General features: G+C 50.4%; 1 protein-coding gene across 2 annotated transcripts in view; it reads right to left on the bottom strand.

Annotated features, from left to right (window-relative positions):
- The window catches only part of HASPIN (histone H3 associated protein kinase), a 213268-nt gene that overhangs the window by 97774 nt on the left and 101462 nt on the right, over positions 1 to 14032 (bottom strand). For both annotated transcript variants that reach the window (XM_063950398.1, XM_063950399.1), the window contains 4 exons: positions 8520 to 9974; positions 7241 to 7436; positions 6870 to 6949; positions 252 to 458 (listed from right to left, as the gene is read on the bottom strand). In XM_063950398.1, the coding sequence (XP_063806468.1) occupies positions 252 to 458; positions 6870 to 6949; positions 7241 to 7436; positions 8520 to 9974 (1938 nt within the window). The remainder of the gene's footprint in view (positions 1 to 251; positions 459 to 6869; positions 6950 to 7240; positions 7437 to 8519; positions 9975 to 14032) is intronic.

Below are 14032 nucleotides of genomic sequence, written 5' to 3'. Positions count from 1 at the left end.
ATCCCAGACCGGCATTCATTTGTAACCAGCATCTGAATAAGCCACATGTCCCACTGATAATAGACAGACCGTCCACCTGAGCCGGAACACTATAACGTCCCCAATATATAATAGCAGAGATGTCGGGCTGGAACATATCAGAGAACGGAGCGTCGATGTGATCCATAATATAGAATACAACGCCGTATTTACTATAACAGTGTGTCAGGGGAGAACAGAACGCTTGTTACACGCACTGCGTAATAACCAACCTTCAAAGCCACATGATGCTCTCCCCGCAGGGTCCTGAAGACCTCCCCGTATACGCCTTCTCCCACCTTCTGACACTGGCGCAGCTGATCCTGGCCCAGGCACTGGTGGAACGTGACGGGATCGTCCTGATGACACTCTGCTAATACCTTCTCTGCGTCTGTCAGCTCCTCCGACAAGAGCGACGTCTGGAAGGGTGACAACAAGAGCTGGGGGAAGACAGAGAACAAGTCACATTATCCGCATCTCAGCCAGGAGGCATCACACAGAGGACTTTCCCTGTACAGAGAGTCTGCGCAGCTCACGTCATCCACATCTCAGCCAGGAGGCATCACACAGAGGACTTTCCCTGTACAGAGAGTCTGCGCAGCTCACGTCATCCACATCTCAGCCAGGAGGCATCACACAGAGGACTTTCCCTGTACAGAGAGTCTGCGCAGCTGCTCACATCATCCGCATCTCAACCAGGAGACATCACACAGAGGGCTTTCCCTGTACAGAGTCTGCGCAGCAGCTCACATCATCCACGTCTCAGCCAGGAGGCATCACACAGAGGCTTTCCCTGTACAGAGAGTCTGCGCAGCTCACATCATCCACATCGCAGCCAGGAGACATCACACAGAGGGCTTTCCCTGTATAGAGAGTCTGCGCAGCAGCTCACATCATCCACATCTCAGCCAGGAGGCATCACACAGGAGGCTTTCCCTGTACAGAGAGTCTGCGCAGCCGCTCACATCATCCACATCTCAGCCAGGAGGCATCACACAGAGGGCTTTCCCTGTACAGAGAGTCTGCGCAGCAGCTCACATCATACACATCTCAGCCAGGAGGCATCACACAGAGGACTTTCCCTGTATAGAGATACTGCGCAGCTGCTCACATCATCTACATCTCAGCCAGGAGACATCACACAGAGGACTTTCCCTGTATAGAGACTGCGCAGCTGCTCACATCATCCACATCTCAGCCAGGAGGCATCACACAGAGGTTTTCCCTGTACAGAGAGTCTGCGCAGCTGCTCACATCATCCGCATCTCAGCCAGGAGGCATCACACAGAGGGCTTTCCCTGTATAGAGAGTCTGCGCAGCAGCTCACATCATACACATCTCAGCCAGGAGGCATCACACAGAGGACTTTCCCTGTATAGAGAGTCTGCGCAGCAGCTCACATCATCCACATCTCAGCCAGGAGGCATCACACAGAGGACTTTCCCTGTACAGAGAGTCTGCGCAGCCGCTCACATCATCCACATCTCAGCCAGGAGGCATCACACAGAGGACTTTCCCTGTACAGAGAGTCTGCGCAGCCGCTCACATCATCCACATCTCAGCCAGGAGGCATCACACAGAGGCTTTCCCTGTACAGAGAGTCTGCGCAGCAGCTCACATCATACACATCTCAGCCAGGAGGCATCACACAGAGGACTTTCCCTGTACAGAGAGTCTGCGCAGCAGCTCACATCATCCACATCTCAGCCAGGAGGCATCACACAGAGGACTTTCCCTGTACAGAGAGTCTGCGCAGCAGCTCACATCATCCACATCTCAGCCAGGAGGCATCACACAGAGGACTTTCCCTGTACAGAGAGTCTGCGCAGCCGCTCACATCATCCACATCTCAGCCAGAAGACATCACACAGAGGCTTTCCCTGAACAGAGAGTCTGCGCAGCTGCTCACATCATCCACATCTCAGCCAGGCGGCATCACACAGAGGACTTTCCCTGTACAGAGAGTCTGCGCAGCAGCTCACATCATCCACATCTCAGCCAGGAGGCATCACACAGAGGCTTTCCCTGTACAGAGAGTCTGCGCAGCCGCTCACATCATCCACATCTCAGCCAGGAGGCATCACACAGAGGACTTTCCCTGTATAGAGTCTGCGCAGCAGCTCACATCATCCACATCTCAGCCAGGAGGCATCACACAGAGGACTTTCCCTGTACAGAGAGTCTGCGCAGCAGCTCACATCATCCACATCTCAGCCAGGAGGCATCACACAGAGGACTTTCCCTGTACAGAGAGTCTGCGCAGCAGCTCACATCATCCACATCTCAGCCAGGCGGCATCACACAGAGGACTTTCCCTGTATAGAGAGTCTGCGCAGCTGCTCACATCATACACATCTCAGCCAGGAGGCATCACACAGAGGACTTTCCCTGTATAGAGACTGCGCAGCTGCTCACATCATCCACATCTCAGCCAGGAGGCATCACACAGAGGTTTTCCCTGTACAGAGAGTCTGCGCAGCTGCTCACATCATCCGCATCTCAGCCAGGAGGCATCACACAGAGGGCTTTCCCTGTACAGAGAGTCTGCGCAGCAGCTCACATCATCCACATCTCAGCCAGGAGGCATCACACAGAGGGCTTTCCCTGTATAGAGACTGCGCAGCAGCTCACATCATACACATCTCAGCCAGGAGGCATCACACAGAGGGCTTTCCCTGTATAGAGAGTCTGCGCAGCCGCTCACATCATCCACATCTCAGCCAGGAGGCATCACACAGAGGACTTTCCCTGTACAGAGAGTCTGCGCAGCTGCTCACATCATCCGCATCTCAACCAGGAGACATCACACAGAGGACTTTCCCTGTACAGAGAGTCTGCGCAGCTGCTCACATCATCCACATCTCAGCCAGGAGGCATCACACAGAGGACTTTCCCTGTACAGAGAGTCTGCGCAGCTGCTCACATCATCCACATCTCAGCCAGGAGGCATCACACAGAGGACTTTCCCTGTACAGAGAGTCTGCGCAGCCGCTCACATCATCCACATCTCAGCCAGGAGGCATCACACAGAGGACTTTCCCTGTATAGAGAGTCTGCGCAGCCGCTCACATCATCCACATCTCAGCCAGGAGGCATCACACAGAGGACTTTCCCTGTATAGAGAGTCTGCGCAGCTCACATCATCCACATCACACAGAGGTTTTCCCTGTACAGAGAGTCTGCGCAGCTGCTCACATCATCCACATCTCAGCCAGGCGGCATCACACAGAGGACTTTCCCTGTATAGAGACTGCGCAGCAGCTCACATCATCCACATCTCAGCCAGGAGGCATCACACAGAGGACTTTCCCTGTATAGAGACTGCGCAGCTCACGTCATCCACATCTCAGCCAGGAGGCATCACACAGAGGACTTTCCCTGTATAGAGACTGCGCAGCTCACGTCATCCGCATCTCAACCAGGAGACATCACACAGAGGACTTTCCCTGTACAGAGAGTCTGCGCAGCTGCTCACATCATCCACATCTCAGCCAGGAGGCATCACACAGAGGACTTTCCCTGTACAGAGAGTCTGCGCAGCTGCTCACATCATCCACATCTCAGCCAGGAGGCATCACACAGAGGACTTTCCCTGTACAGAGAGTCTGCGCAGCTGCTCACATCATCCACATCTCAGCCAGGAGGCATCACACAGAGGACTTTCCCTGTACAGAGAGTCTGCGCAGCCGCTCACATCATCCACATCTCAGCCAGGAGGCATCACACAGAGGACTTTCCCTGTATAGAGAGTCTGCGCAGCCGCTCACATCATCCACATCTCAGCCAGGAGGCATCACACAGAGGACTTTCCCTGTATAGAGAGTCTGCGCAGCTCACATCATCCACATCACACAGAGGTTTTCCCTGTACAGAGAGTCTGCGCAGCTGCTCACATCATCCACATCTCAGCCAGGAGGCATCACACAGAGGACTTTCCCTGTATAGAGACTGCGCAGCAGCTCACATCATCCACATCTCAGCCAGGAGGCATCACACAGAGGACTTTCCCTGTATAGAGACTGCGCAGCTCACGTCATCCACATCTCAGCCAGGAGGCATCACACAGAGGACTTTCCCTGTATAGAGACTGCGCAGCTCACGTCATCCACATCTCAGCCAGGAGGCATCACACAGAGGACTTTCCCTGTATAGAGACTGCGCAGCTCACGTCATCCACATCTCAGCCAGGAGGCATCACACAGAGGGCTTTCCCTGTACAGAGAGTCTGCGCAGCTCACGTCATCCACATCTCAGCCAGGAGGCATCACACAGAGGACTTTCCCTGTATAGAGACTGCGCAGCAGCTCACATCATCCGCATCTCAGCCAGGAGGCATCACACAGAGGGCTTTCCCTGTATAGAGACTGCGCAGCAGCTCACATCATCCGCATCTCAGCCAGGAGGCATCACACAGAGGGCTTTCCCTGTACAGAGAGTCTGCGCAGCTCACGTCATCCACATCTCAGCCAGGAGGCATCACACAGAGGACTTTCCCTGTACAGAGAGTCTGCGCAGCAGCTCACATCATCCGCATCTCAGCCAGGAGGCATCACACAGAGGACTTTCCCTGTATAGAGACTGCGCAGCAGCTCACATCATCCGCATCTCAGCCAGGAGGCATCACACAGAGGGCTTTCCCTGTATAGAGACTGCGCAGCAGCTCACATCATCCGCATCTCAGCCAGGAGGCATCACACAGAGGCTTTCCCTGTATAGAGACTGCGCAGCAGCTCACATCATCCACATCTCAGCCAGGAGGCATCACACAGAGGGCTTTCCCTGTACAGAGAGTCTGCGCAGCTGCTCACATCATCCGCATCTCAGCCAGGAGGCATCACACAGAGGGCTTTCCCTGTATAGAGACTGCGCAGCTGCTCACGTCATCCACATCTCAGCCAGGAGGCATCACACAGAGGCTTTCCCTGTATAGAGACTGCGCAGCTGCTCACATCATCCGCATCTCAGCCAGGAGGCATCACACAGAGGACTTTCCCTGTATAGAGACTGCGCAGCAGCTCACATCATCCGCATCTCAGCCAGGAGGCATCACACAGAGGACTTTCCCTGTACAGAGAGTCTGCGCAGCAGCTCACATCATCCGCATCTCAGCCAGGAGGCATCACACAGAGGACTTTCCCTGTATAGAGACTGCGCAGCAGCTCACATCATCCACATCTCAGCCAGGAGGCATCACACAGAGGACTTTCCCTGTACAGAGAGACTGCGCAGCCGCTCACATCATCCGCATCTCAGCCAGGAGGCATCACACAGAGGGCTTTCCCTGTATAGAGACTGCGCAGCAGCTCACATCATCCGCATCTCAGCCAGGAGGCATCACACAGAGGACTTTCCCTGTACAGAGAGTCTGCGCAGCAGCTCACATCATCCGCATCTCAGCCAGGAGGCATCACACAGAGGACTTTCCCTGTACAGAGAGTCTGCGCAGCAGCTCACATCATCCGCATCTCAGCCAGGAGGCATCACACAGAGGACTTTCCCTGTACAGAGAGTCTGCGCAGCAGCTCACATCATCCGCATCTCAGCCAGGAGGCATCACACAGAGGGCTTTCCCTGTATAGAGACTGCGCAGCTGCTCACATCATCCACATCTCAGCCAGGAGGCATCACACAGAGGACTTTCCCTGTATAGAGACTGCGCAGCTGCTCACATCATCCACATCTCAGCCAGGAGGCATCACACAGAGGACTTTCCCTGTATAGAGACTGCGCAGCTGCTCACATCATCCGCATCTCAGCCAGGAGGCATCACACAGAGGACTTTCCCTGTATAGAGACTGCGCAGCTGCTCACATCATCCACATCTCAGCCAGGAGGCATCACACAGAGGACTTTCCCTGTATAGAGACTGCGCAGCTGCTCACATCATCCACATCTCAGCCAGGAGACATCACACAGAGGACTTTCCCTGTACAGAGAGTCTGCGCAGCTGCTCACATCATCCACATCTCAGCCAGGAGGCATCACACAGAGGACTTTCCCTGTATAGAGACTGCGCAGCTGCTCACATCATCCACATCTCAGCCAGGAGGCATCACACAGAGGACTTTCCCTGTACAGAGAGTCTGCGCAGCTGCTCACATCATCCACATCTCAGCCAGGAGGCATCACACAGAGGACTTTCCCTGTACAGAGAGTCTGCGCAGCTGCTCACGTCATCCACATCTCAGCCAGGAGGAATCACACAGAGGCTTTCCCTGTACAGAGAGTCTGCGCAGCTGCTCACGTCATCCGCATCTCAGCCAGGAGGAATCACACAGAGGCTTTCCCTGTATAGAGACTGCGCAGCCGCTCACGTCATCCGCATCTCAGCCAGGAGGAATCACACAGAGGCTTTCCCTGTATAGAGACTGCGCAGCCGCTCACATCATCCACATCTCAGCCAGGCGGCATCACACAGAGGACTTTCCCTGTACAGAGAGTCTGCGCAGCTGCTCACATCATCCACATCTCAGCCAGGAGGCATCACACAGAGGACTTTCCCTGTATAGAGAGGCTGCGCAGCAGCTCACATCATCCACATCTCAGCCAGGAGGCATCACACAGAGGGCTTTCCCTGTACAGAGAGTCTGCGCAGCTGCTCACATCATACACATCTCAGCCAGGAGGCATCACACAGAGGACTGACATGCCAGCAGACATAGCCATTGTTGGGAGAGGGGATAGCACAAAAACCTAAAATCTCAATGTTTATTTTATAGTGTCGGTCATCTGGCTCAAGTGTCGTTTGCAAAGCGTCGCATTCAGGAAAGGGATTTAACAGGGAAAATTCACCCTAACGTCACCCATGTATGAGACGCTGGCGATGTGACTACACAACAAGTGCACGTTACCAGGGAGGAGTTGCGGGAGGTGACGGAGATCTTTCCATCGCTTCTGTCACCTGGATAATTGGATGGCAGCCCGGCTTCCACTGAAGGGGAAAGTAAAAAGACAGACGCCATTAGGGACACATCACCACATTACACAGAGAAGACAGCTACTAATGATACTCTGCTCTGATGGTTCAGTCTTAATCACACCAAGTAAGGGACCTCTACCTCCATCTTCTTCTCATTACACAAGCCAATGTAGTCTACACCACCGCTTGCTCTAGTCTCTGGGTGACTATATACAGCCCTCTGTGGACGGTCCAAGTTATACTGATTCTCACAAGGCTATTTCAATTAATAAATGACCCAGCCCAATGCTGGGACTTCCTGACCTTTCTTCTTGCGGTGCAGGGACAAAGCAGCACGCAGTCTTGCCCAGCGCTGATGTTCCTTCTGAGTATCTCGAAGCGTCAGCGAATCTGTGGACAGATTCAGATTCTTGACAGGCGTAGAGTTCATGAATGATGAGGTCAGTAAAGAGGTGGAGAATAATAAAGAAGAGGAGAGCCCACCACATATAGATCGATCCTGATAAAAAGAGAATAGATACATGTATGGGTGGAGGCAACTGCCGTCCCAACTGTCCATCTCCTCCCTGTATCTCCTCTCTAACCCAATTATCTATCCCCTCCCTATATCTCCTCAGTCTTCACTCTACATGTGCCAACTGTATATCTTCTTCCTCTATTTCCGCAATACCTTCTCCATCATTGTTCAAACAGTTCATCTACTCCAAGTATCTCCTCAGCCTTCTCCTTACCTTCTCTACAGGTCCCAACTGTCCATCCCCTTCCTCTGTCTCCTAAGTTTCTTCCTTATCTTCTCTCTACCCCAATCATCTATCTCCATCTTATCTTCTCTCTACATGGGCCAACTGTGAATCTTCTCCCTGTATCTCCTCATCTTCTCTCTGTCCCAACTGTATTTCTCCTCCTTCTCTTCTCTCTTACCCAATTATCTACCTCTTTCCTAAATCTCCTCTTTATCTTCACTGTACACCAATTATCTATCTCCTCCCTGTATCTCCTCATTACCTTCTCTCTATATGTCCCAACTATCCATCTCCTTCCTTTATCTCATCCTTGCCTCTCCCCTATTATCACCTTCTCTGACTCCCCCATTCACCTTCTCTGCCCTCCCCCATCCACAAGCATATAACCTGTTCAACCTTCCCCATCAACCAGCAGATCTTCTCAACCCTTCTCATTCACCAGCAATACACACTCCCAACCCTCACCTTCCATCGGCGCATCGCCTTCTCAATTCTCCCATCCACCAGCGTACCATAATTTCTCAATACGGCCCAAATATCCATCTCCTTCCTCTGTCTTACTCTTACATTTTCTCTATACGACCCAACTGCCCATCTCTTTCCTTACCTTCTCTCAACACATCTCAAATGTCCATCTCCTTTAATCATCTCCTCGGTGTGTATCTAGGAACCATCTTCACACTCCTCCTTACCTTCTCCCTATATGCTCTGCTGTTTTACAGGTTAAGCACTTACCTTGCTCCAGAAATGTTAGTTACCATTTAAGCTGAACCCTACCATTCTGATCAATAACTAATATTGCTCATACATTATTCTCTTTCCATACCAAGACACCTTACCTCCTTAAATCTCAGAGATATGTCTCTGCCATCTTGGAATGAGAGCTCTTGACGTGTCTTGGCTGTTTTTTTCCGACGGGTTCCCCACCTCTGGGCACTAAATCCACTGATGCAAACTTTCCTTCCAGTGCCGGCACTCTCTTGGGGAGCACAAGAGTTCTGCAATTTGTTCTTCACCACAGAGGCCGGTATATGTGGCGTCCCAGTTTTTGTCTGGAAAGCTGGAGAAAAAATTCTTGCACAGCCATGTATACTGGATGGAGGATCCATACCATGGACATCCCCAGACACACGTTTATTCTTGGAAACAGAATTTAAAATGGAAGTGGGTTTGAGACATACAACAGGTTGCATCTTATCAAGACGCATATCTGGCCTGGGCAGAACGACGCTGTCCACACTAGCAATATGGCATGGCTTAATGCTTGAATCGTCATTTGCTCCTCTTTGAAGATCATCAGTATTCTTATTGAAATTTTTACTAGCTGTTTTGTTCTTTGTAAGGAAATATTCAGTGACAATTTTTGAATTCAAGCTAACAAATGGCTGAAAATTTTTCTGGTTGAAAACCTTCCACTTATCGGGCAACGTTGCCCTCAAGTACAGAGAAGAAGGACTGTCCTGCAGAACATCTGTTTTAGCAATGTCTGAGGTCCCATTATACTGATGCCGACTCTTAATATTTAGATTTACCTGGTAAACCGGAGAGATCTCATTTTTCTCTGCGGTCTCATCCCCACTAGAAAAGAGTTCAGCGCTGAACACACTATGACCATCATTAACATCCTGACGATCGGACTTCAAATCATCAACGCAGATAACAGACTTGGACTCAGAAGGGGAGGCCATGATTGGAGGCAAGAGACGTAAAGGAGATGTCATTCCGTTGGTCATTTTAATCCCTACACACTTAACCCCAGATCCTGATCGATGAGTTGTTGTGATTTCATTTGTCATTTTGATATTTACACACTTAACCCCAGATCCTGATCGATTCTCTGACACTTTATCCACGGTCTGTGCATTAGAAGTTCTAAAACCTAATGTATGTTTGTTATTTTTATTGGTGGAAGTCTGAGTAATACTACTCTTCTGAGAAAGGATGTCCACACTTTGCCATTGTGCCATCCGGCTGGTGGCGTCTTCACATATTGACGTGTCTTTCTCATTAACCTCACCAGGAAAATCAGTCTCGGCACAGAATCTCACTACACTCTCCTCAAGAGGCTCACAGAGGGCAAGCTGTCTTACAAAGGTGTTTTGGGACCTTGGCATTGCAGTTAGCAGCACTGATGGCGTACTCGAGAGGAGAGGAGTCTTCTGTATAGGACTGTGAACAGTGTCCATAGAGGAGTTAAAAATATTAGTGACATCTGTACATAATCTCCTCTTCTTTTTCAGTGTTGATTCATAGGTTTTAAAGTCACATAAAGAGTCAGATGATATAGGTGGAAGCTGCAGAAACACAAGGGGAGAACAATAGAAAAATGAATATAGAGAAGCATCCTTCTTGGTCAGGCACATATCACCTTCTCAGCCTTCCTCACCCACCAGCGATCACCTTCTTGGCTCTCCCCTATTATCATCTTTACAACATTTCCCATCCACCAGCACATCGACTTCTCCAGCAGGATATCGCCTTCTCAACCACTTCCTTCCAACAGCACATAGACTTCTCATCCCTCCCCATTCACCAGCCCATCACCTTCTCAGCCCTCCCCCATTATCACCTTCTCAGCTCATTCCCATCCACCAGCGTTCACCTTCTTGGCTCTCCTCCATCCACCAGCGCACACCTTCTTGGCTCTCCCCCATCCACCAGCGCACACCTTCTTGGCTCTCCCCCATCCACCAGCGTTCACCTTCTTGGCTCTCCCCCATCCACCAGCGCACACCTTCTTGGCTTTCCCCTATTATCACCTTCACAACCTTTCCCATCCACCAGCACATAGACTTCTCTAGTAGGGTATCGCCAACAGCGCATGGGCTTCTCATCCCTCCCCATTCACAATGCCATTACCTTCTCAGACCTCCCCCATTATCACCTTCTCAGCTCTCCCCCATTAATTCAGGGTTCACCTTCTTGGCCCTACCCCATCCAACAGCTCTTATCCACCAGTGCACACCTTCTTGGCTCTCCCCTATTATCACCTTCACAACCTTTCCCATCCACCAGCACATAGACTTCACTAGCAGGGTATCGCCTTCTCAACATCCCCCCCCCCCATCCACCAGTGTTCACCTTCTCAACCCTTTCCTTCCAACAGTGCATAGGCTTCTCAGCCCTCCCCATCAACTTCTCAACCTTTCTTATCCATCCAAGCACATCGCCTTCTTAATCCTTCTATTCCATCAGGAAAATCATCTTCTCAACCCTCCCCATTCACCATCATATCATCTTCTCAGCCCTCCCCTTTCACCAGTACATAACCTTTTCTACCTTTCTCATCTACTAGCGCATTGCCTTCTCAACCATCCCCAACAACAAGCAGATCTTCTCAAACCTCCACTTCAACCAGCGCATTGCCTTATCAACCCTCCCTATCCACCAGAGTAATGCTGCCCATACACCTAAAGATTTGTCAGATATGGCTGGTTGGAATGAAAACCTGGTAATGGATGATAGCCAGATCTGACAATAAATCTTTAGGTGTATGGGCGGCTTAACACTTGATCAGCCCTCCATATCTACCAGCACATCGCTTTCAAAACACCCCCCCCCCCCATCCACCAGCATACCATGTTCTCAACCCTATCAATGAACTAGCATACTGTCTTAACCCCCTCCATCAACCAGCACATCACCTTCTCAATACTCCTATTCCACCAGCAAATCAGCTTCTCAACCTCTCAGCAACCAGACCATCACCATCTCAAACATCTCCATCCACCAACGTATCTTCTCAACCCTACCAAACCACCAGCATATGACCTCAACACTTGCAAGCCAGGAAGCACATTGCATTCTCAAACTTCACAGTCACAAGTGTATTACCTTCTCTAGCCTCTTCAGTCACAAGCGTATCACCTCATCAGCAAGCCAGGTGCATATAGTCTCCTAGACTCTTCAGCAATCAGCATATCACCTACTCAACTCTTCCCAGAGAGGCTAATATTGCCATCTCAACCTACACCAAGAAGCCATATGTGTATCACAGACTCCACTCCCCCAGCCAGATGTGTATTGCATTGTCAGCCCTTCCTAGCCAGCAGCACAACCGCTTCCCAACCCTGCCAAGCCAGGTCTCATGGAAGCTGAAGAAATGGTGTCATTGTACCCTGGAATGTCCAAGCAGAATAAAAGCAAGTTTTATCAGATATGTTTTATAGAATGAAATAAGACCAAATGTTCTCTAATTCTGTCTTCCCCATGTAAGAGATCATCAGCTATACTCAGAGGCGGCAGACAGGCTGGTGATTGACACCACCTAATGACCAATCGTCATGAAGCGCTGATGTACAAATTGCTGTCCTCACTATGTGTTGGGTAAAGGTGCAGTTACACAGACCGGGGTGACATTTGGACACTGCTCTGGATAGAGGAGGACAGATGGACACACAACTCCGCTATCTTCAGTGTACACAGGAGAACACCGACAGCACACACAGAGCGGAACAACAAGTAACACAGGAAGGACATCGCACTCACATTGCTATGAACACTCAGGCCAGCGAGGTCCTTCACAGGTGTCCTCACTAGCATTGTGGAAATGAATGCAGGTGTCCCCATGTCATTACAGGTAATACACAAACAGCGTCCCAAAACTGTGCTGCAATCCAGCTGCCCAGGTGTGTTACAGTCTCACACCACATGTGTATGTGACACACCCTGGAGAATCAGCCCTGCAGCCAACATAGTAATGGCTTACCAAGTAACAGACCCTGCTAGCTACAGAACGCACGTACTAGAGACACTCGGGGGATAAGGTGCACCCACTATGCACACTCATTTTCTCCCCACTGTTATCTGCATCTTCTAAGCAAACGTGTTTATAAAATAAGAATTTACTTACCGATAATTCTATTTCTCGGAGTCCGTAGTGGATGCTGGGGTTCCTGAAAGGACCATGGGGAATAGCGGCTCCGCAGGAGACAGGGCACAAAAAGTAAAGCTTTTCCAGATCAGGTGGTGTGCACTGGCTCCTCCCCCTATGACCCTCCTCCAGACTCCAGTTAGGATACTGTGCCCGGACGAGCGTACACAATAAGGGAGGATTTTGAATCCCGGGTAAGACTCATACCAGCCACACCAATCACACCGTACAACTTGTGATCTGAACCCAGTTAACAGTATGATAACAGAGGAGCCTCTGAAAGATGGCTCCCTAAACAATAACCCGAATCAGTTAACAATAACTATGTACAATTATTGCAGATAATCCGCACTTGGGATGGGCGCCCAGCATCCACTACGGACTCCGAGAAATAGAATTATCGGTAAGTAAATTCTTATTTTCTCTATCGTCCTAGTGGATGCTGGGGTTCCTGAAAGGACCATGGGGATTATACCAAAGCTCCCAAACGGGCGGGAGAGTGCGGATGACTCTGCAGCACCGAATGAGAGAACTCCAGGTCCTCTTTTGCCAGGGTATCAAATTTGTAGAATTTTACAAACGTGTTCTCCCCTGACCACGTAGCTGCTCGGCAGAGTTGTAATGCCGAGACCCCTCGGGCAGCCGCCCAAGATGAGCCCACCTTCCTTGTGGAATGGGCCTTAACAGATTTAGGCTGTGGCAGGCCTGCCACAGAATGTGCAAGTTGAATTGTGTTACAAATCCAACGAGCAATCGACTGCTTAGAAGCAGGCGCACCCAACTTGTTGGGTGCATACAGTATAAACAGCGAGTCAGATTTTCTGACTCCAGCCGTCCTTGAAATGTATATTTTTAAAGCTCTGACAACGTCCAACAACTTGGAGTCCTCCAAGTCGCTTGTAGCCGCAGGCACTACAATAGGCTGGTTCAGGTGAAACGCTGATACCACCTTAGGGAGAAAATGCGGACGCGTCCGCAGCTCTGCCCTATCCGAATGGAAAATTAAATAAGGGCTTTTATAAGATAAAGCCGCCAGTTCAGATACTCTCCTGGCGGAAGCCAGGGCCAGTAACATAGTCACTTTCCATGTGAGATATTTCAAATCCACATTTTTTAGTGGTTCAAACCAATGGGATTTGAGGAAATCTAAAACTACATTTAGATCCCACGGTGCCACCGGAGGCACCACAGGAGGCTGTATATGCAGTACTCCTTTGACAAAAGTCTGGACCTCAGGGACTGAGGCCAATTCTTTTTGGAAGAATATTGACAGGGCCGAAATTTGAACCTTAATAGATCCCAATTTGAGACCCATAGACAATCCTGATTGCAGGAAATGTAGGAAACGACCCAGTTGAAATTCCTCCGTCGGAGCACTCCGATCCTCGCACCACGCAACATATTTCCGCCAAATGCGGTGATAATGCTTCGCGGTGACTTCCTTTCTTGCCTTAATCAAGGTAGGAATGACTTCTTCTG

This window comes from Pseudophryne corroboree (assembly GCF_028390025.1).
Source record: "Pseudophryne corroboree isolate aPseCor3 chromosome 5 unlocalized genomic scaffold, aPseCor3.hap2 SUPER_5_unloc_2, whole genome shotgun sequence".
Taxonomy (NCBI): domain Eukaryota; kingdom Metazoa; phylum Chordata; class Amphibia; order Anura; family Myobatrachidae; genus Pseudophryne; species Pseudophryne corroboree.
Note: the sequence above shows the minus strand (reverse complement) of the source record. Positions and strands in the feature narration are given on the sequence as shown.